Below are 23,682 nucleotides of genomic sequence, written 5' to 3'. Positions count from 1 at the left end.
GTTCAGAGATCTACATGGAAAGCATGTTGGCCATCTCCCCATGTTCCTCTCTGGTTGCTGTGTCTCTTCTAAGGACTATTCTACACCAAACAAGGGCTCCTGAGTCCCACATTTCTTTGGCATACCTCTTCCCCCTCTGCTTGACAAAGAGTGTATGTGTATCTCACCTTGCACCCTTCACAGGTGATGACCCCATAGTGGATCCCAGAAGATTTGTCCCCACAGATCTTACAAGGGATCACTTCAATCTGAGCTGAAAAAGAGTGTGAAAAAGAATGGATTGGAGGACACAAACCAAAGTTTCTCTTGCTTATTCAATATGGGTACTGAATATTCAGTTTCACCCTCAAAATTTGGAGGGAAGCAGGGACTCCTGGAGGAAGCTAAATGTTAATGGGGGCTGGGAAGAGGACAGGGAAGTCAGGGAAGTGGCATCAGTTTTGTGGGGTGGCAAAGGCAGCAGATGTACAGAGAGGCCACCTGTTCCTCCACCCCCACCCCACTCCTCAAGTCACACAGACCCTTTATACTTCCCTCCCGCCTTGGGACCTGAGTCCCTGCTGCCTCGCAGCACCTGCTTCCCGCCTGAAGAACCTTGCTTTCTGTCTCTTCTCCACCCCTCACCCCAGGCTCTGCTCCCACGGGCAGAGTATGGGGCAAGTGAGGAGGATGTGGTGGGCTGGGCTAGGGGCACCTGGGCACCAGGCAGGGATGTACACCCTTGCTTACCCAGGCTCAGAGGGGGAGGATTGGGCCCATGCTACCACAATATGCTTTTCGTATTGAGTTCAGGAGACAGCGGGGTGGGGGGATTCTGGGGACACAAATATAGTTGCTATGGGGCTCAAACAGTTTTTTGATGGGTACCTGGAAACCAAAGGGTAGGACTACCTTACTGATCCAGGATTTGCATATGTGTGTGTATGCTAAAGGGAGCGTGTGAGGGCATGCTTATAGATATTAATGAGTTTGTATACTGGAATGCATGTGCCCATGTAAGTCAGCTAGAAAGTGTATATGCACGAATCACAGAATCAGAGCTTGAAGGGACCTTGGTGGTAATTTGGCCTAAAATTCCCTAGTTACAGGTGAGGAAATCGTGCACTAGGTGGTGCAGTAGATTGAGTGCCGGCCCTGGAAGCAGGAGGACCTGAGGTCAAATCTAGCCTCAGACACTTACTAGCTATATACCCTGAGCTAGTCACATGATTCTGTTTGCCTCAGTTTCCTCATCTGTAAAGTGGAGATGATAGCATCCATCTCCCAAGGTTGCTATGAGGATAAAATAAGTTACTGTTTTGCAAACCCAAGCACGATGTAGATGTTGTTACCATCATCATCGTTATAAATCGATTTACCCAAGATCACACAGCCAGTTAGTGAGAGAGCAGTAGATCACTACGACTTGGGTTTCCCACTCTTTCCACTATCTCGTGCTAAGATTAAGTGGGTCTAGTGGGTGTCTGAGAACCCCATGGCTTTCAGGAACTACGTAGGCAGGGGTTGTCATCAATCTGTCTGGTTCCCCTCATTTCCTTCAAGGCTCAACTCAGGTTCCACCTTCTACACAAAGCCTTGCCTGATCCCCTCGGCTGCTGGTGTCTTCTCCTCCCAATGACCTTGTATCTGCTGTGTATGGACGTGGTGTCTTCCCTGGCTAGACTGTAAGGTTCTTGAGGGTAGGGACTGTCTCACTGTTGCCTGGTACATAGCAGGCACTCAATAAATGCTTTCTGATTCTGTGAATGAATGTTACAGCATCAAGATTGGTACATCGGTGTATACGGATTTTTGTGAACATGCATATGTTTGAAATGGGGTGTATGTATATAGCAAAGCGTGGATGCCCCTGTGCACTTTTGAAGGTGTGTCAGCGCGTCTGTGGAACCCAGATCTTGGAGGCTGGGACCCTTGTGTTCTCCCTCTCTCTTTGTGACTCTGGGGGCCCTGTTCTTGCCCTGATCTCCCCCCACCCCCTCTCCCATCCCCGCCCCTGTGGTTTGCTCTTGGCCACCAGGTTCCTCTCTCTTTCTTCACTTTGTGCTTATCAGTGCCCTGCTGCTTCCCGCCGAGTAGCGAAGGCCAGCACGCAGCCCCCCGTCATGGCCTCACTCCCCCAACCTCAGAGGGTAGCCCAGGGAGGCTGCTTCCAGCCACAGTAGATATTTTCGGTATTGCCACAGGCCAAACACTCCTCTCTGGCCCCAGTAGGAGGTCACTGAGGCCTCAGTAGGGAGTGTGGAGGGGGGGGGAAACCTGGGCAGGAAGGGGTAGAATGAGGTTCCTTGCCTGTTTTGTGTGTTGATCCCACCTCCAAGGTCAGAAAACATAACACCCAAGGTTACCTACTTCTAGACTCACACGGCTTACTTATGCTAAAGGTCACTCCAATACTTCCTAGGAGTACGGCCTTTCACTGCAGTAAATCAAATAGCTCCCTACAATGGGGCGTGGTGTTAGGTGGCGACCAATGCTTGAAAAGGGGTGATCCCTAGACACCAGAATGGTTTTATATTGATTATGACAGACTAATGTAACTTTCGTTTTTGACAGTGTATCTAAATTTTCAGGAAGACTTGAATTAAAATCTGATCTCAGTCACTAGTTGTGTGACCCTGGGCAAATCACTTAACCCTGTTTACCTCAGTTTCCTAATCTATCAAATGAACTTGAAAAGGGAAATGACAAACCACTCCAGTATCTTTGCCAAGAAAATCTCAAATGGGGTCCTGAAGAGTCAGACGTGTCTGAAATGACTGAACAAAAATCTAAACTGGAAGAAAGGCAGGATGGAGTAATGAATAGAGCCCTAGCCCTGACTCAGGACAACCTGAGTTTAAGTCCTGTCACTGAGATATGCTGGCTATAAGACCCTGGGCAAGTCACTTAACCTCAAAGGGATCCAGGCATTTAAGACTATAAGTTGAAGAAAAGTTGACAATCTGCATCGGTAGGAGTTTCCTCACTTGGAAACCCACTCTGCAAATCATAGGTCTTTCCCCCATCAAAAAAAAATCTAGATTGGGGCAACCTTGAAGACACAGTATGTCAAAATGTGAACCAATTATTTGAAAAAGCCTTTTATGATATACTTCAGGTTAAGTTCCAGGGACATGCACTAGATCAGGGCTGTCCAAAATGCAGCTGGCAGTGAGATTTATTCGGCCTGCCTACAAGCATAGAAATCTACATAAATGCTTTAGTAAACGAAGCTGAGCTACCGCATAGCTCTCGCTAAAATGGCAAATCAAAATATTTTGTCTATTGTTTCAATAAAAATCTAAGGTTGGACAGCCCTGCACTAGATAATACAATTAGGCAGACTTGGACCTACATGAATAATAGGATGCTAGTATACTAATTAATGAGATGATGTCAATTTGGAGGGATGTGAATTTGTAGTACAGACCCCTGGGTACCTGGCTTTGGCCATTTGCTTGTCAACATTTTATTAATGACTCGGATAAATGTGTCCAATTTGCAAAGGATATGAAGCTTGAAAAGATAGCAAACCTAGTGAGTGACAGATTCTGGATCTCAAAAGATAGCAACAGGCTAAAGTGATGGATCGATTGAATAGGATGATATCTAAAAGGAAGAAATGAAAAATCCTGTCCTTGCATTCCAAACATCAACTTTGACCTCATACAGTATTAAACAGTTGTGGCTAGCCCAAGAGTTCAAGTGGAAAAGATCTGGGGGCACCCAGCAATCCCACAACTGGGTATATACAGGGGGGTCAAAGGAAGATACTATATACGCAAAAAAATATTTGCAGAGCACTTTTTGTGATAGCCAAAATCTTGAAACAAAGTGGGTACCCATTGATTGGGTAATGGCAGAACAGATTGTGTGTATGAATGCAATGGAATATTATTGTGCTATAAGAAATGACAAATATGAGGAATTTGGAGAAATATGGGAAGGCTTATATAAATTGGTACAACAGAATAAGCAGAAGAACCAGGTATACATAATGACTAAATAATGTAAATATAAATCATACAAAAAGTCAGGGGAACTCTGATTAATTGTAATGACCAATCCTAGCCCTGGAGAACAGATAATAAAACACAATTCTCTCTTCTTAACAGAGAGGTGGGGGACATCAGGTGTGGAATATTACATATACTGCCAGATGCATTTGTTCTGTCAGTCAGTTTTTCTGACACATTTTCCATTGTTATAAGAGAGGGGACCAAGGTGGGAGTATACTAGGAAACTACTGTGATATAAAAGCAAAGGCATCGATAAAACTTTAAAAAGATTTTTTTAAAGTTCTGTTAAAAATCTTATAAAAGTGAATGTTGAAAACTAAAAATTAATTAATGTAAAAGAAACTTAAATAAGTTCTGTTGGCTTTAGCGGATTTTAAGTTCAGTATGCATCCAAAATGTGCCATAGAAGCCAAAAAAGCTAATATTATTAGAGGATATATTAAGGGAGCTGGCAGCTAGTTGGCACAGTGGATAGAGTAGATGGAGAAGACCCCTCTTCCTGAGTTCAAATCTAGCCTCAGACACTTGCTAACTGTGTGACCCTAGGTAAGTCACTTACCCCTCACTTTCCTCATCTGTCAAATGAGCTGGAGAAGGAAATGGCAAACCACTCTAGTATCTTTGCCAAGAAAACCCCAGATGGGGCCACGAAGAGTCAGACACGACTGAAAACGACTGAACAATGACAACAAATACATTAAGAGAGGCACAGGATCTGGAATGAGGGGGTGATGGCTGTTGTGTCTGGGTTGAGCCACCTTTGTAGTCTGATGTTCTGGGCATTATATTTTCTGAAAAGCAGAAATATCGAGAGGCATCAAGATATGGTAGAAAGACTACTTGGGTTAGAATCAGAGAATCTTGGGTTCAAATCTTAACTCTGCCTTTAAGTAACTAAGTAAACTTGGGTGAGTCAAAATCTCGTGAAAATGAAGGGTTGAACTGGATGGCCTCTAAGATCACTTCCGTAGGATCTATGATCCTGTGAAAATACACATTTGATTTATAGCAGCTCTTTTTGTGACGGCAAGGAATTGGAAACGAGAGATGTCCATCAATTGGGGAACAGCTGAACAACTTATGGTATGTGAAGGTGATGGAATACTATCATGCTGTAAGCAACAAAGAAAGGGAGGATTTCAGAAAAATGTGGGAAAACATGTACGTATTAATGCAAAGTGAAGTGAACAGAACCACAACAATTTATACAATAACAACAATACCGTAAAGATAAACAACTTTGAAAGACTTAGGACCTGTGATCAACATAGTGACCATCCACAGCTGCAGAGTACTCATGATGAAAGCGGCTGTCCACCTCTAGATAGAGAGCTGATGTAAGATTAAAGAATGTTTCCTTCCTTCCTTCCTTCCTCCCTCCCTTTCTTCCTTTCTTCCTCCCTCCTTCCCTCCCTTCCTTTCTTCCTTTCTTCCTTCCTTCCTCCCTTCCATCCTTCCTTCCTAAAATGGTGAGAATTTCTTTTGCTGGACATTACCTATTTGTACAGGTTTTGCCTTCTCAACAAGCAGGGGAAGGGGAGGTGGGATGGAGAGAATTTTGAACTAGAAATAAAATAAGATTCAATTAAAAATAAAACATAAAAAAGTGAAAAGAAGGAAATCCACCATTTGCATGCCATTCTTTTGGCTTAAGGTATAGTCAGGAGATAAAATGCAAATACTCATGGGATCGCTTAACAACAATTCATTACTAACCATTAACATATTAGCACAAATGAGTCTCTCAATTTCTTTTCCAAGAGGTAAGAACTGGTTTTGATGAGGGGGGCAAAGGAAAGAACATGTTGGCTCTGTGTGTGTGTGTGTGTTTGTTGGGAGTGGGGAGTGTGACAGTGCTGCCACAAAAATGCTAAAAAAAAGAGGGACATTTAAAACAACATTAGTCTGTTATTAATTAGCTGTGTGACTTTGGAGAAGTCACCCCCCTGTCTGTGGGCTCTGGTTTCAAATACGGATGAATTTTAAGGGTTTTTTTTTCCAGCTCTGATATCCTACTTTATAGCTTTGCCAAGGTCTGGTCCTCCATAATGGCTATGAGTTGACCATGGACAAGTTACTTAATCTCTGTAAGCCTCAGTTTCCTTAGCTGCAGAACGGAGATAATACTATTTGCATTACCTACCTTATAGGACTGTTGTAAAGAAGTCGTAAGAACAGCCTACATTTGTATTGTGCATCCTGTCTGACATATACTGGCTGTACGACTTTGGGCAAGTACTCTAGGCAACTCTCAGACTATGGGCTGCTGACCTCTCCAGGTGAGGGACTTTTGTCATCTGGAAGCTCCCTTTAAAAATCACAGGCCCAATCTTTATTCCATATCTCATTTGAGGAAAGTGCTGAGTTGCTTTGAAGTGCTATATTCATTTGTGTTGTTTTCCCAGAGGTGAGGACATGCCCACCAAGAGACATGTACATGTGCTTATAAATGTAGGGACAAGACGTAAAGAAGCCTAGGAGTGTCCGTCACCTTTTTTCCAGGATCTGAGCACAGAGAGGGAAGAAACTGGCCCAGGGTAACTTAGCGGGTCAAGGACAAGGGGTGGAGATTTGTAAACTGAACCACGGTGGGAACCCAGGCATTTGAGCTCTTTGCCCACTAGCCACTGTAGACCTTCCTCCTGCTTCCCTTCCTCAGGAACCACATCCGTGTGCGTGCATGTGCTAACCACAGTGTATGACCTCGGACACATCTCTCCTGACCCAGGTGGCTGGAAAGTGGCTCTCTCCCCTACTAGACATGGTCTTAGAACCCCACCTTGAGGTCAGAGCCTCTATTGTTCCCACGGAGGAAAAGGGCCAACTCAGCTACAAAAAGTCCTGGACTGAAGTCTGGGGGTTTGATCGAGGCCTCACATACCACAGCTAGTTATACAAGGTACTCTGAGAGAATCACAGAGAACCACAGGACATAGTAGCTAGAACAGACCTCAGAGGGCATTCTGGTCCAACTAGATTGTTTTATACAGGCAGGGAAGCTAAAGTTCAGATAAACTTGAGTAAAGAGATATAGGGGCAAGGCACTGATAGTGAGACTGGGACAAAGAGACATACCAATACATAATAGAGACTAAAGGAAAACAGAGAGATGGGCCCAGAGAATCAGTCAGAAACAGGCAAACCAAGACCTGGAGAGACAGAGATAAAGATATAATGAGAAAGATTCAGAGACGGAGAGATGAAAACAGAGACATCGAGAACCCCGTCCTGTGGAGCGTGTGCCCACACAAGCACACACACCTACACTCTCTCTGGCCCAGTGCCCGGTACCTTAGCCCTCACCAGCTCTGTCGAGCCCTTGCCAAACCCCCTTCCTCCCTCCCATAAACCCTGTACTTCCACCCTCCCAAAACCTCAAAGAGAAAGTGTCTGAGGTTTGGGGAGGGGGGTAAGACCAAGAGCCAAAAAACAGCTCGATGAACTCACCTACAAACCCCAGGCCCCTTGAGAAGAGCCTTGGCTGAGATGGGGGGTGAGGAGGGGTAGGGAGAAGGTGAGTCATGGACAGACCGCGGGATTACTCAAACCGATGCCCAGGATCTGGTCTGCCGGGAACCCTCCTCTCTCAGGGCCAGATGATGCCAGGAACTGGAGCCAAGCAAAGGTCAGCAGCAGCCCAGCTCAACCCCCGAATTCCCCGACTCCCACAGCTAGACCTAACCTCTGCCTTCGGGAAGGTCTTCCCTTATCCCTCCTTCCTGTTTAGAGTTGGGGGGGGGGGTGTGCGTTATAGTTGATCATTAACTAACTATATATAGTTACTGATGAGGTCAGAACACACTCCTGTACCACACCCTTCTATATCAGGGAGAGAACTTTCTTGAGATCAGCCTCTGCTCCCCTCTTCTTCGGTGCCAGACAGCTCCTCCCTAGGCCTGGACAGGAGATGGAACAGATAGCTGTTTTCTCCCACAACCTTAGAGATCTCCAGGGAAGAGGCTGCCTCAATGAATGGCTCTCTGAATGACTCCATTCTCATGCCTCCTATCCTGGTCACTCTGGAAGTACTTGAGCTCTCCCATTCATTCATTCCATGGCAACATTGGAAAAGACATTGGGGGAATGATTTCTTGGCTTTTTTTCCCTCACCTGGGGCAGGCAGGGCCAGCCCTTGACAGTGTCATTTGCCAGAGAGGCAGGGAAGTGGAAGGTAGGAGGAGAGGCGACCTGACAACAAGAACACTGAGCTTGGGCAACAGACCTATCTGAGTTCGAGTCCCAGCTCTGACACTTATTTACTGGCTGTGTGACCCTGGGCAAATGAATTAACCTCTCTGAGTTTCCTAACCAGTAAAATAGGGATGATACTCTCTGCCTCACGTGGTTGCTGTAAGGAAAGTACTTTGTTAAACCTTTAAAATTACGAGCTGTTGTAATTGCTCTGATGGTAAAGGAGATGGTAGTCCATACTATATTTGCTGACATGAAGACTGCTGTCACACAATCACCCGTCCATCCCACTACCCCTAACACATGACATCCAATTGGTACCTGGCATGGGTGGAAATAGGGGAGAAATAATTAGGGCTCTTCTCCCCAAGCTTCATCTCAACCCCCCTCTCAAGTAGGAGATAAACTTAGGCCCTCTGAAGAGGTCCTGGCTGGCAAAGTGCCCCCAAGCAGACATGTCCTATTTAAATGCCCTGGCATCAGGGAAAATCCCAGAAGTAAGTGAGAAGGTACGTGTTCCAGGCACTGTGCTAAGCGCTTTTACAAACACTATCGATCAATTGCTTTTGACCCTCACAACAACCCTTTGAGGCAGAGGCTGCTTTTATTCTTCCCATTTTACATTTGAGGAAACTGAGTCAAACAGAGAGTAAGTGGCTTGCCCAGGATTCACATAACTCATAAGTGTCTGAGGCTGGATTTGAACTCAGGGCTCCCTGACTCCAGGCTCAGCACTATCTACCGTATTACCAGCTTCCTTAAGAGGAGTATCCATAGTTCTTTAGGTGAAAACTAGGAAGGATAATGAGGATCCTGCTGGCCTAATTCTTAGCCTACTCCTGAGTTCCCTTCTTCTTCTTCAGGCTCATGATTAGTCTCTTTCCTTTCTCCCCAAATGCTAATTTTAAAATGTTGGGGAAGAAGGCTAGCTGGGATGGCCAGGGAGTGTGTGTTAATGTCCCATGTAGGGGGCGATTAAGAAGTTAGGGGGAAGGCAGGCCAGGGATATTCTCTGCTAAGGATAGAATTCAGGGAGGGTTAAGGAGGAGCGGGAGACTTGGGGCCAGAAGACCCAGATTAAAATCTTGGCTTTGCCAATTCACAAGCTGTATGACCACGGACAAGTGCTCCACTCTCTGGGCCCTGGCTTCTTCATCTAGGAAATGAAAGGTGGGACTAGGTTTTTAAGGCTCTTTCTAGCAGCTCTAGGAGTTTATGATTCTATGCCAAATATCCGCATTTAGGACTAGGAGATTCTCGTTCCGTCCCCTACCCCTGATTCTGACTAGCTCTTTGCCTCCCTCGTTCTAACCCCATCATGCCTTTCATCTCTTGTGTCCTACCCTGTTCCTACCTTCTTCCAAAAATGCCTGGGCCCAAGGTAGTCCTTGAGGAGGAGCTAAGCTCTCCTCTACCCTCTATAGCGAGATCCCTCCTTTGGAAAGGGAGATGAGTCAGATTTTTCAGCTTCTCCTACCCTCAACTTCTGTCCTCACTCCCCTACCTTTTCTAAACTTTCTAGTTTTCCTTTTCTTCCTGAGGATTACAGCTCTAGCCGCTTGTCCCCCCTTTTCGTTACTACATGGACAAGGCTTTGGCCCTGAGCATGGGAATCCCCTTCCCAACATGGGATGCTCTGAGAAGCAGGGAACTCTAGACCCCCCTCCCCTACTTCTGGTGAGAGTGGCCCCCTTCTCTCCCCACATTAATTCTCACTTCCCTCTGACCAGAGACCTGAGCCTCTGTGATGCTAGAAACCAAGGTGGCTAGGGTCCACCGCAGGGGAGGGCAAGAAGGCAGGGGGCGCAAAGGCTGGGGAGAACCACTTTATTGTGGTTGTTACTTTGTTGTCCCCCCCAACCCACCCCAGGTCAACTCATTCCTATCCCTCTCAGACCCCGGGGAAGAGTTTTCTGCTGACACACCTGGATGCCTGGGGCTGAGAAAGTATCGGAGCCAAAACTCAGGTGGGCGAGAGTGTCTGGGGCTCCAAGAAGCCACAAAGAGAAGGCAGCCACCCGAAATCCCCTCTCTGTGCCCCCGCCACCCCCGCAGTCTGAGACAGGAGAAAGGAGGGGAAACAGAAGAGCCAAGCTCAAAACAACCACCCTGTGAGGGCCCTGTAGTTTTGGGGGGATGGGGTGGGGAAGGTGAATCATGGGAACAGCGAAGGCTGGGAGCCCCAGGCTCTGTTGCTGGCTTCAACTCCATCCCCATGATTTAGCCTACTAGACCAAAATATAGATCTAACTTACTGGACCAAACCTCCATCCTTTCAGGAGAATGCCAAAAGCCTCCTTTGGGGCCAGGAACAGAAGACAGTTGATTGAGTCCCTGGACCTCATGCCCTGGGTTCCCATCTCTCCTTCTCTCTCCCCGTCCCCCACCCCCTCTGTCACTCTCCGTCCCCCAGGTTTTCTGCAAACATACTAACAGGCCTCGTTTCCCCTTTACTTCCTACCGGTCTAGGACCTGTCATCTGCGGTCCTGCCAAATCGTATGGTTTTTCGTCTTTCTTGAAGACAGCAAAAGAAAGACTGCAGCAGAATGAAGAATGGAGGGTAGATCACAAGAAATAGCACCATTCAGTCTTATAGTGATGATTGTCACGTCCCCCTTCCTTGGGGTGTATCAGGTTTGGAGCTGTCCTATTTATTTGGGCCAGAAAGAGTATGGTGGATAGGTGATAGGAACTTTGGGAACTCTTTAGGTAGGGGTCCACACTAATTCTGTGTCTTCTCTCATGATGTCTCCTATTCTTTCATTTTTCTTCCTGCCCTTTGTTTGCTGAATTCCTACTTATTATCCTTTAAAGCCAAACCTCCCTGACCTACCGAGTGACCTTTCCCCCTCAGACCTCACATGGTACTGAGTTACATAATATGGTGAATTGGAGCAATAGATGTTTGTGCCTCATTCCTGGGCCAAACGATTAGCTTCATGAAAGAGGGGATTCTAAGCTTTGCATCCCCACCAAAGCCCAGCCCAGTGCTCTGTACTCACTAGATTCATAATAAATATTTATAGAATTGGGCTGCAAAATGGTTCCTTTCGTTATGTAGGGACAGGATGGGACCTTTCGGTAGCTAATGCTTTGGCTTGCTGGTTTTTGAGGGGTTGAATACAAATGAGAAAAGGGGGCAGGTATGAGGGTGGAGGCAGGACCTTGCAAGGCCCAAAGCACATAGGGGAGCTTCTAGGGGATTGGATCCCTATTTAAGAGGTCTGGGATTCTACCTCCTCCCTTGCTGTCCCTGTGGAGAAGAAGACTCTTTCACTGCATTAGCCATAACCAAGCCAGGCTGGCACAGGGGACACAGTAAGATATAGGTGGCTGTAGGTTTGAGTTGGCAGGGCTGATGGAATTCAGAGGGATTCTTGGACAGAGAGACCCCCACAAACAAACTTTCAGGGTGTGTCCCCTCTCTGACTCTCAACTCCCTTTAGTTTAGAAGGGATGATATAGTGCAGTTATGAACCGGTTCATGGTGCTGGGTCCTTGCCTGGGGTGTGGTCTTCCACTAACAAAAGTTTGAGCTTTGCCTCTGACTCAGAGCTGACCTGGAGTCAGTGCCTATATAATGCATCCCTATTCCCGGAGAATATTCATCCACCGAGCAGAGGGGAGGCATCATGGCGGAGAGCTATACTTGAGAGTCTGGAGACTAAGTTTCGAATGCAGCCTCAGCCACTTACGAACAGGACCCTAAGCAAGTAACTCAGCCTCTTAGATCTCTTCATTTCTAAAATAGGGCCTGGAATGATAATTCTTGTACTGTTTTCTTCACAGAGTTGCTGCGAGGAAAGTGATTTGCAAATCTCAAATTGTCAAATACCTGAGTTAGGATTAGATATTAGATATACACATGGATATAGACAGTTTATCTACTACTGACCCCCTTGGACAGCAAACTAACAGTACCTTGAAGACCCAGACTCCCAGGATCCCTTCAGGAAGAAATTCTAAAACCAATCCACCTTCCTGCACTACCACCTAGATCTTAGCTCTGTGTGACCGCTATGGGCCTCAGTTTCTTCATTTGTAAAATAGCACCTACTTCCTAGGGTTATTGTGAGAATCAAAATGAGATAATGTGTATTGTGAGAATATATAATACATAATATTTATATATAATATGTAATATTATAAGAATTGAAAGAAAATATAATATTATAAGAATATATAATATATATTATAAGAATCAAAAGGAGATAATATATATATATAAAGCACATAGCAGATTTTAAAATACTATAGAAAAGCCAGCTATCATTATTATTGTCTATAAAATGAGGGAATTCATCTCTAGATCGATATCGACAAATAAGTCAATGCTAGATACTGTGCAGAGGGAGAAGGCATTAACAACGGGAGGAATGGCATCACAGAGGAGGTAGCCTGTGAGAATAGCCTTGAAGAAGATGAAGATTCTGAGAAGCAGGAATGAAAAGTAAGTGATTCCAGGCATGGGGGGTGCTCTATGAAAATACATAGAAGTGGGAGTTGGTTAGGCCGAGTTCAGGAACTGTTAGATGTCTAGCTTGGTTGGAGCATAGAGTACATAGAGGGAGGTAATGTGAATTGACTGGGAAGGTAGAGCCAGACTATGGAGTGTCTTTAAGGTTAGTCTGAGGGGTCTTTTAAAAAAAGTTCTAGAGGGTAATGGGGGACCAATGATGGTTGGCAAGTTGAGGAGTAAAATGGTTAGACCTGAGTCTTTGGAAGGTTGCTTGGCAGTAATGTGGAGGTGGATTGGGAGGAGGGGAGAGACTGGAAACTGGGAGACCAGTTAGGCTAGCAAGACAGTCCTGGTAAGAGGCAATGAGGCCCTGAACCTGGGCGATTACTATGTGATTAGACAGAAGGGGATGGAGGACAGATGTTACGGAGGTTGAAGCAACAAGACTTGGCAAATGATTGGATATAGAGATGTGAGGGGGATAGAAGTGTAGCAGACAGCTTTAAGGTAAGAAATCTGGGTGATTGAAGAGGAGGCTGGCAGTGCCCTTGGTAGACTGGGGGAAGTCTGGAGGAGGGATAGGTCTAAGGGAGAGACAGCGAGCCCTATGCAACTGTGAGGCATTGTCACCATCACATCATCCTGTTCTTTGATTCTCTTCTTCTGCTCTATCCCTTGGAGTATCTACCTTTTCTTATTCTCTGCTTGAATCTTGATGTACTTCCCTTGCTCTCCCTGACTCTTGGTTTTTGTTTCTATCCCTTGGTGCAAAGCCGTACAGCATAGTGGATAGAAACTGGCCTCAGAGCCAGCTTGGGTTCAAGTCCCTTTTCTGGTGCCTACTAGCTGTGTGACCCTGGGCAAGTCACTCTCCAAGCCTGGAAAGCTCTCCCTCTTCTACTGGGTCTACTGACCTCCCTGGCTTCCGTGAAGTCTCAACCAAAATTCTACATTCTACAGGAAGCCTTCCCTAACTTCTCTTAATTCTAGTTAAGAGAAGTCTTTCCTGTTAAAATTGTCTTCTATTCATCCTGTTTGCATCTTGCTTCCTTACATTTGTTTGCATGTTGTTTCTCCCACTAGATCCTAAGCTCCTGGAGGACAGGGACTGTCTTTTACCTCTTTATTGTATTCCCAGTGCTTAGCACAGTGCCTGGCATACAGTAGGTGCTTAATAAATGGTTAGTGATTGACTAATAAGCTATTGAGGAGGTACCAGCATTGGTAGAGGGAATTTCTTCCTTCTACTAAAGAAATCATAGGTTTGATCTCTTGATCTCTCTCCCAGGACTCTATGTTGCCTGACTCAATCAACCAAACACTAAACATTTATTAAGCACCTACTATGTACCAGGACTACTTCCCCTTTATTTTGGGGTCTCTTTTGATCAGAACAATTGGAAACAACTAACAGCTGTTGGCTAACTCTATCAGGGGTTCTTAGCATCTTGAGAGCCCTTGAGAGACTCAGGTGGGTGATGCCTAGCCTCAAATTGCTGGAGATTCCTTTACCCATCTGTAGAAAAGCTGGGGAATGGTGTGGTTCATATCCACCCTCCACTACCCTAACTCCATCTACAATCATGGTGGGAGAGCTGCCATTTGATTCATTCACAAGCTATCTGTCAATAGTCTTTATGTCCCCCTTCAGATACCTACCTCATTGGGACATTCAATTCCAACCTTCCTCCATAAAAAATCCTTTTCCTTCATCCAGGATTTCCCACAATTATATGGACTCATAGAAGGTTAGTTTGCTGGGACCTTAGAGATCTTTGTCAACAGTCTGATTCTATAGAGGAGGAAAGTGGGTTCCAAACTCTCATAGTTCACGGTAACTGGTGAACCCAAGAGCCAGCAAGAGAACTTAGGGATCCTGACTGTCTTCTCCAGGTCCTTTCTCCTGTGGCTATAGGGAAACCCTTGGTCTGGGGCACCTCTCAGATCTCCTGCTCCTCTTTACAATTCCCCTGAGCCCAAGGATTTTTCCATTCTCCTCATATACACCAAGGACCCCGGCTTAACCCAGACTGGGCCCAGGCTTTCTCTATGGAGAATAAAGACAGTTAGGCGCTTGTTTGGCTCTAGCCCACAGGGGATGGAAGAATGTGCAGCATGGGACCTTCTTTTTCCCCTGCACTCACTCTTCCAAACTTTGGTGCTATGAGGTATTCTCTAACTTCCATTCGTGATCCGCAAGGGAACTTTCCTTCTGTCCTGCCCCAGCTCGGCTAATACACACTTTATCTGTTGGTCCTTTCATGTCGGTGCTCATCAGGGACATGAGCCTTACTGTGAGAAGACAGTAAAGATGATTTGGTGGCTCTTAATTCCAACACTTTATCCTGGACACATCCATAAATGCACACTCAAAGAAACACAGATATACACACGTCTGAACACATACTGCACTGGCTGGGTCGTGGTCAATCCTCACATCCCTGGGATATGGAGGACAACATGTTGGCCTTAGTTCCTGTTCTCCCTCTCACTTGACTTGGTCTCAGTTTACTCCTTTGTAAAATGGATATTTCTTCTTCCTTCTAAGACCCGGATACTACAATTCCCTATTCCCTTTTCTCCCTAACCCTCATTCCTTGGCACCTGGAGCCACCTTCAGCTCCTCTCTCCATTACTCTGTAACTCAGCGGTACTCAGCAGTGAGCTCTGCCAATAGCCACGTCACTAGAGACCTATCTAGTAATACACGTGTGAGTTTCCCCATCACCTCTACCTGCACAGTGCTCCAGAAGGAACAGAATTTCTCGCAAGCTATTCTCCCAGGACATCTTCCCATTCTTCTCTAGGGGCTGGGTTGGGCTGAGCACATATCTCTCCCCTTGCCCCAGTTCACTTACTTCTCATGGCTGAGCCACCCTGGTTGGCAGGTCACCTGTGGGTCCTGGGGGAGGCTGAAGGGCACCTTGGCACTGGTAGTGCTGGGGGGCAGCAGGAGACAAAGTCTGTCAGCAGCACTAGCAGCCCACGGCATCCACAGCTCTCCTCGCCTCTCTTTGCCCAGGCAGCAATGGGGAGGGGGGGTTTAAAGTAAACAGTGCACAGGTGGCTTTGGGACGCCCCCCCCAGGGGTGGGGAAGGGGTGATGGGCGTCACTTGTGGCCAATCTGGGCCTGGGCAATGGAAGGGGTGTGTGTAGCAGGGAGGGTGTTGGGTAAGGCAGCCAATCACCGCAGGCGTTGGAAAATTCCAAAACCACATGTGAGCAGCCACAGGCAGCAAAAGCTGTTTCCATCTGCTGGTTGGTTCAGGGGCCTGGGGGAGTGGGAGCCAGACTCACGTACACCTGGGGTTGGCCCCTCCTTGTCTTACCCCCTAATCCCTAGCCTCTTGTCTTCAAAATACCTATATTGTCCTTCGTTGCCAGATACCGCCCTAGGAACGAGTGCCCAGGGCCTGGTTTAGCATCATCTCAGTCATCCAGGCCACCCTTCTAGGGGTAAATGGAGTATCTTCCTAGGTATCCCTGAGTTGAGGAAACAGCTTAGACCCTTGGACCCTGGACAGTGGTCCAAGTCCCATCCTTGGGACTTGCCCAGAATGGTCTGAAGAGGGTCTATCACCTTGAATGTCCAAGACCTCCTCTCTCACCTTTCATTTCTTGACAAGAAACTTCTGTTTGTGGGGCTAGGAAAAGGGAGAAGTAAGGGTAATGCTTTCTTTGGGCTTTGTCTCAGCCTGGAGGATCTGCCCCTCAACTCTCCTTTTCCATCCCAAGTCTGGTCCTGTTGGAAGGCTTCAATGACTTTTCTGGGACCAGAAAGACCTTCAGAGGAGATTGAGTAGAGAGGTCTGCTTGGAACGTGCTGCCCTCTGATGCCCAGAGAAAGTGGGTGCTGATGGCCAATGGGCCTGGGTTGGAGAAGGTCAGAGTGGATGCCTAAGGAGGGTCCTGACCAGGACTGATTCGGAACGGGGTGAGGGAGTGGAAGGAAGAATAGGACTTTGATCTCTCTCCATTCCAGGTCTTCCAAAAATCCCCTACTTCCCCCCACCCACGTACTGCCGGCCCTTGCCTTGCCCCCTCCTCCCCTCAACACACTTCACTCACGTCACTCCCTGACCCGTTTTCCTCCCCGGGTGGGTCGTGCTCAGCATTTCCGTGAGGCCTTGTGGCTAGGGGAGGAGGCCTTAAGAATTCTGCTGAGCAGGGCAAACCCCCCACCCAAGAGGATGCGACATCCCTAGCCCCCAGCTTCTCTGCAACTCACCCCCCTCCCCCACCTCCTCAGCCCTGGGGCAATTGGGGAGAGTAGAAGTGTCCTCTAGGGCACTTCTAGTCCCAAGGGGACGCTTCCCAGCAATTCTTATAGCAGGTGGGATGGAAATGAGATATCAGGAAGGATTGGGGTGGGAGACCCAGGGACAGAATATCAAGGGAAGCTCCCTGATCCCAGGATTGTTTGATTTTTATCCAGATATGAGCTCAGGTACTCCTTGGAGCTTTCAGGGGAGGACACCCGGGGGTGGAGGTGGAACTGGATGACTTATGATGGGAACCACACTCCCTACCTTCGGCCCTGACCATTGTCTCTTGGGTTGGGATAGGGGCAGGGCTGTGCCTAAAAGGAAATTCAGTAACTGTCAAAAAAGAATGTGTGTGTGTGTGTGTGTGTGTGTTTGTGTGAGTGTGAGTGTGTGTGTGTGTGTGTGTGTGTGTGTGTGTGTAGAGGGGGAGAATAGGAAACACTTGGTGTCCTGTGGGGGGGATGGGCTCCTGCTTCTCCCTCCTCTCCTCCCCTCTGGCCCCCTCTCCCTGCCACGGTTCTTTCTCCCTATTCACACCTCAGGATGTGTTAACCACAGAGATGAACACCAAACCCCAGGTTGGCCACAGAGCCCTCCTAGATCCTCTTGCCAGCCTCCCTCACCAGTTCCATGCTGAGCCTCCCTCCCTGCTCTTTCCTCCGTCCCTGTCTACTCTCCGATCTCCTATGTCTTCCTATCTGCCAATGCTCATCTCCTCCTGTCTTTTCAGGCTATTTCCCCATCATCTACTTTCTCTTTTTTTCTCTCTTCTCATCCTTCCTTTCCCTACATTTTCTTTTTTCCATCTTTCCATCTTCTCAATGTCAATAAATATTTCTCTTCATTCTCTCTTTCCCCACCTTGTCCCATCTTTCTCAGTCTCCTGGTCGTTTTATCTCCTCTGATCTCTCTCCTATCTTTTACCATCTTTGCCCTCCCCCACCTTAATTTTTCAAAGTTGTCCGTTTCTCTAAAATTCTAAGTCTAGGCACCCCTCCCCCCGCCTGGGCCCTGTCTCAATCCCCATCTCCCAGCCCCCCACCACATGCATATATGCACTCACAGGTATGGGTCTTCTTGGCAGTTTCAGACCCTGTAAGAAAAGGAGAATTATGAGGACTTTGGGCCCATTGAAGGTAAGTAGGGCCAAGAGATGAGAGTGCCCTTCCTCTCATCGGTCACAAATACACCCACCCCCCCCCAACACACTGGCCCCCTATCCTCTCAACCAAACTTGTGGCTGAACCTCCTTAGCTTCTGTAAGCCCACAGTACCACACTGATCTGGACCAATTTTAGTTTGGGGTCCAGGTAGAATAGAGTACATAATGGGGCAAGGGGGAGGCCAAGAGGCCTTACTCACCTCTGGATCTGGGAGACAGGTTAAGAAGTAAGAGTTACCAGGCATTTCACCTTAGACTGCCCCCAGGCCTGCCAAGACTTGGGGAACCCTTATTGGCTTCCTACTCACTCCAGCCATATAGATCTTATTCCCCCTGTTCTTCCAGCTCCACCAGGTTGGAAAAGACTGGCTGCCTGACTCCCTCAGCTCCACGGTGGCCTAATGCCTCCCTCTTCCCCTCCCTGTACCCCACTAGGTAAACCTCCAGATTGTCAGTTGGAGAGACAACCTCTGGAGGAGAGACAGGAGGAGGGAGTGGGAGAGTACTCCTGTCTCCTTGGACCTAATCTTTCTTAGCTCTAGTCTTAGTGTTTTCTTGTTTCCTCCCTGATATGGTACACCAGTACTCAGTATTCTTGGGGTTCAGCCATTTGTGTGTATCCTGGATGCCCTGGGGGCTGATGATGGAAAAAGACATCCTTCCCTCTCTCCATCTTTGCCAGCATAGCGAAAGGTTTCCTCCTGCCCACCACACACACACACACACACACACACACACACACACACACACGCACACGCACACGCACACGCACACGCACATGCACATGCACACATGTGCACACACACTTACAAGTGGCCTGGCCACTCTGACATCTGTGATGGCCTGACCATGGAGGCCCTGGGAGGGTCTAATTCTAGGTAATGCTGACCAGAGAGTAAACAGAGAGAGTGGCAGGGACAGCTTAGCTGGTTTAGAGGGACCAGAAGTCATCGGTTCACAGATTTAAAGCTAGAAGTGATTTTAGAGGTCATCCAGTCCCTAGAATAGGGACAGACACAAAGAAAGCACTTAATAAATCATGCTTGAGTTGGATTGAATAGTCCAATGCTCTCATTTTGCCTCATAATCCTAATAATAGCATTTATACAGCGCTTTAAGGTTTGCAAAGTGCTTTGCAAATATGAACTCATTTTATCCTCAGAACAACACCAGGAGGTAGGTGCTATTATTATGCCCAGTTTGACAGATCAGGAAACTGAGGCGGACAGCGGTTAAATGATTTATCCCTTGGTCACATAGCTAATAAGTGTCAGACTCTAGATTTGAACCCAGGCCTTCCTGGCTCTGGGCACAGCACTCTTGTCTACTGTATCACCCAAGAAGAAACTGTGGTCCAGGGGGCTTTTTCCTTGCCCAGGGCCAAACAGCTAGTACATAGCTACGGTGGGTCTTTTAACTCCAAGACCAATGCTCTTTCTGCTACATCTGAGGCACTAGATTCAGGAATTTTTAATTGGGGGAATCCATGAGTTTATTTTTAGAATTGGTTTCCTTCACAATCTTATCTATTTTATTTTATGCATTTAAAAACTTTATTCTGAGAAGGGGGTCTCTGACTTCACTAGATTGCCCAAAGTGTCCATCATATAAAAAGATATCAAAAATCTCAGTGTACCCTCTTTTGCCCTGGTGCTTCTATACCCAGAAAATTGCCTACCAATTGTCTCATGGTCAATACAATACCCTACCCCCTCAGAATTAAAAACCTACCCTATTGGTACTTGCACTGACATCAAAAAGTGAGCTTACTCCAGGATACGGGGTGGAGCATGCCCTTCCCAATACTCCCCACTATCCTCTACAGCCAGGACTAAGCTCCCTCTGCTTGGGCACTGCCAAGTGGGAAACACCAGGAAAACTGGGAGATGCCAAGAGGGACTCAGACATAGGGATGTGGAGCCAAGGTGTGGATAGGACCCTAATAATTAAGTGTGTGTAGAAACACACACAGCCAGAGACTCACAACACACTGGCTGAACATAGACTCCAAGATTCCCACCCCCTGCCCTGTTTCTTTCTCTCGCCTCACTGTGACCTTCTCCCTCTTCTCTTCTTCCTTTCCTCTTCCCTCCCATCTTTCCCAGTCCCCTCTCTCTCCCTTTTCTGTCTCTTCTCCTGTCTCCCCCTTTCTTCTGGTGGTCTCCTCTTGTCTTTTCTAACTCTCTCTATCTCATCACTCCTCTTTTCCTTTCTCTCTTTCTTCTAGCTCTGTTTCCTGTCTCTCCTCTTCTGTTTTTCTCTTTCTTCTCCTTTCTACTTTTTCTCATTACCTCTCCTCTTCTCTTGTCTCTCCCTTTACAGCTCTCTCCTATAACGTCTCTCTCTCCCCTGTCTCTTCTTCTTCTGTTTCTCTTTCTCTCTCTGTCTGTCTGTCTGTCTCTCTCTCTCTCCCCCCCCACTCCTGTTTCTCCCTGTTCCTTCTTTTCTCCTCATTGCTTCTCCCCTTTCCCTGTCTTTCCTCCTGTTCCTTTTCTCCTCTCTTTCCACCTCCTGTCTCTCTTCTCTCTACCTATCCTCCTATCTCTTTCCCTTCTTCTCTCCTGTGCCTTTCCCACCCTCCCTGTCTTACCCCTTGTGGCTTTGTGGTGACTCGGTGGGGCCCTGTCCATGGGGCAGCTCACTTGTTGGAAGTCCTTGGTCCCGGGTGGGGATCAGGGCCCAGGGGAGAAAGAGAGGGAGGGAAAGAGGGAGGGAGCACCTGGCTAGGCAGTAGGCAGGGGAGAGGAGTGGCTGGCAGAGCATCCTGGCACTATGGGCAAGTGGGGGGAAGGGGGAAGAAAGAGACTGGGGAAATGGAAGGACAGAGAAGGTACGTGTCAGAGGGAAGAACAATAGAGAGAAAGAGAGATGAGGAAAGAGGCAGATGATGGAGGATACAGAGATACAGGGGATCTGGCAGGGGAGCTTGGGCCTCTTTTCCAACCCACCTCCCTACCTTGGTTCCTCCAAGCCCTCTCCCTATATTGCCTGTACCCTTCAGGCTGCCCCTGCATCTCCCAGACCAGGTGTGATCTCCCATCCCTGGTGTGATCTCCCATCCCTTGAAGGCCTAGGAGATACAGAATGCACATACCACTATATAACTAACACAGAATAGTCCTGAGCTCTGCAAATGATCTGGAGAAAGCTGAGACAGGTAGCTTGGAGGCAGATGGGACTGGGGGCTTCGGGTGGGGCAGGAAAGAAGTGAGGCCCATACAGGAGATCCCAGGATTAGACAGACCCTCCCTCTCCAACCCCCCACCCCTTTCCCTCCACCCCCTCTCGGGCCTGAGAGACAGGAACAAATGCCTGCCCTGGTGGCCTCCTGTCCCAGTCCCAGGGTTTGATTAGCTGGGCCTGGCTCCCGATGTTACCCAACAGGCTGGGGCTGGCAGGGAGCCAGGCAGGAGGGGGCAGGGCTCCTGGGCACCCCTCCTCCCTCCCCAGCTGGTAAACAGCAGCTGAAGACCTGGCCACGCCAGGGCCTCGTGACTCCGGCTTCCCCCCCTCCACCCTAATTCCTCACCCCCCCACCACGTGGAGGCCTGCGTGGAGGAAGTAGACAGCAGCTGTCCTTTCGATCTCTAGCCACCCGGCCCTCTCCCTCCCTTCCATGGAGACCTGCTCCCATTTCCCTGCCAAGATTTCTGCTTCTGGCACCAAAGAGAAGTGAAGTTTAGCTATGAAGACGAACTTCCCAGTGGGGAGTCAAATGGAAGAGAATCAATTCTGTCCGGAGCACTTTTTGCATCAGAACTGTCTGTGTATTTATGGATCTTTAATGGTTGACATTAATATGGCCTTTTAAGGTTAACTTGACATTTATATTATCTTAATTGTTCCTCCCTCCTTGGCTTGGTGGGTCCATTACCTTCTAAGGCTCAGAGTGGTTAAGTCCTTTGCCCACGGTAACACAGGAAGTGCAGGAGAGGGAATTTGAACCCAGGTAACTCCTGATTTCAAGTCCAGGGCTCTTTCTAGTACTTGTCTTTAAGGATTCAATTTAATCCACCAATTGTTCGTGAAGTGCCCACGGTGAGCACCAAACAGGAGGTATGAAGTGTAGATGAGATAGTAATCGGCCTTACCCTCTTAGAGTTTAGAAGGGAATTCCAGAAGTGGAATATGGTATATCTGAAAATCCTACGTAAGCGTTAAAGCCTGGGACAGGCCTCCTGTAGAAGGTAGGAAGTGGAGGAAACAAAGAGGCAGAGGTGGGGGGTTGGGGGGAGGGGCAGAGCATTCCAAGTATGGGGAACAGATAGTACTCAGATGAGAGGTGAGAGGTGGAGTGTCCTGTAAGCAGGCCAATATAGGCAGTTCACGGAAGCACAAAGATGAGAATCATGAAATAATACCCACCTGTGTAACAGAATAAAGACCAAATAGTATCTTGACCCTGAACTGTTTCTATATGAACCCTATTAAAGGAGATAAGAAGAGTGGAGATAATGATACTAGCACTGTGGCTGGAATGGGGATCGAGAGGCAGTGGGTCGCAGTGGGTCGCAGTGGATAGAGGGCTGCCCTTGGCATCAGGAAGACCTGGGCTCAAGCTCTGCTCCTGACTCTTAGAACTAACATGATCATGGGCAGGGAGGGTATTCCACCTCTTAGCATTCTAGGCAACTCTGTAAGACTGAGTTAGGACTGGCTCGCTGATCTCCGTTTGTTGTTGGAGCCAGCTTGGCATAATTGATAGAACCTGGCCAGGGAGTCAGAAAACAAACACTGGAGTTGGAAACCTGCCTCAGGCACTTGATAGTTGTAGGACCCTGGGCAGGTCACTTAACCTCCGTGTGCCTCAGTTTCCTCTTCTAGAAAATGGGGATCAATACTATCAACTGCACCGTATGTGAGATTATATAATGGAAAGTGTTTTATAAATCTTAAAATGCTATGTGAATGTTAGCTAGTATTGGCCACTGGAGGGAATTTCCGTACTTGGCTTTTCCCCATGTTGATGAAATCAAAAGGTCTTCATCAAAGTAATAATTTGAAGTTATGTAATAACTTGGTGTTACCTTCTTCACTACAACCTGTGAGGTGGGTAAGTAGTACAGGTAACAGCACCCCCATTTTATAGAGGAATGACTGACCCGAGGCCATACAACTTGTAAGTGCCACAGCTAGAATTTGGATCCAGACTTCTTTCTGCTACACATTGCTTTAAAATATGAGTAAGAATTTAGCACTCACAATGTCCCAGATTTACTCTCTTAGTTTTAATCTTTGTGAATTATGATGATTTTCTGCTAGGGATAGTCAGGGTGTAGATCTGTTATAAACCAACAGGTTTGACACAGAAGGGGAGGGGCCTTGGACTTGATTCGTCCAACCCTGATTGACTCCTCTCCTTAGGGGCAAATGGACAGGCTTTGCAGGATGGAGAGGGGTGGGGCACAGCTGATGATTGGGAGGGCACACTTCTCTGGCACCTGGCCTTTTATATAACTTGGCAAATCAGACGGGCCGAAGAGCAGTAACCAGAAAGCCCAACTCTGCTGGGTCTTGCACGTGGTGTTTGTGGAAGGGAAGGTCCTGACCTCCAGTGTAAGGGAACTCACCAGTCACTCAACTTTGCCTCTTCCCCTACCTATTT

At 47.5% G+C, this 23,682-nt stretch overlaps 1 protein-coding gene across 1 annotated transcript in view; it reads right to left on the bottom strand.

Moving 5' to 3' along the window:
* The window catches only part of RORC (RAR related orphan receptor C), a 31,118-nt gene extending 10,369 nt beyond the window's left edge, over positions 1-20,749 (bottom strand). The window contains exons 1-3 of the mRNA XM_036767880.1: positions 20,668-20,749; positions 17,979-18,008; positions 168-253 (exon numbers count right to left, since the gene is read on the bottom strand). Of these exons, the coding sequence (XP_036623775.1) occupies positions 168-253; positions 17,979-18,008; positions 20,668-20,707 (156 nt within the window). The 5' untranslated portion in view covers positions 20,708-20,749. The remainder of the gene's footprint in view (positions 1-167; positions 254-17,978; positions 18,009-20,667) is intronic.
* Between the last annotated feature and the right edge of the window lie 2,933 nt (positions 20,750-23,682).

The sequence above is a fragment of the Trichosurus vulpecula genome, chromosome 7, assembly GCF_011100635.1.
Source record: "Trichosurus vulpecula isolate mTriVul1 chromosome 7, mTriVul1.pri, whole genome shotgun sequence".
Taxonomy (NCBI): Eukaryota; Metazoa; Chordata; class Mammalia; order Diprotodontia; family Phalangeridae; genus Trichosurus; species Trichosurus vulpecula.
This window is presented reverse-complemented; position numbering and strand designations above follow the sequence as displayed.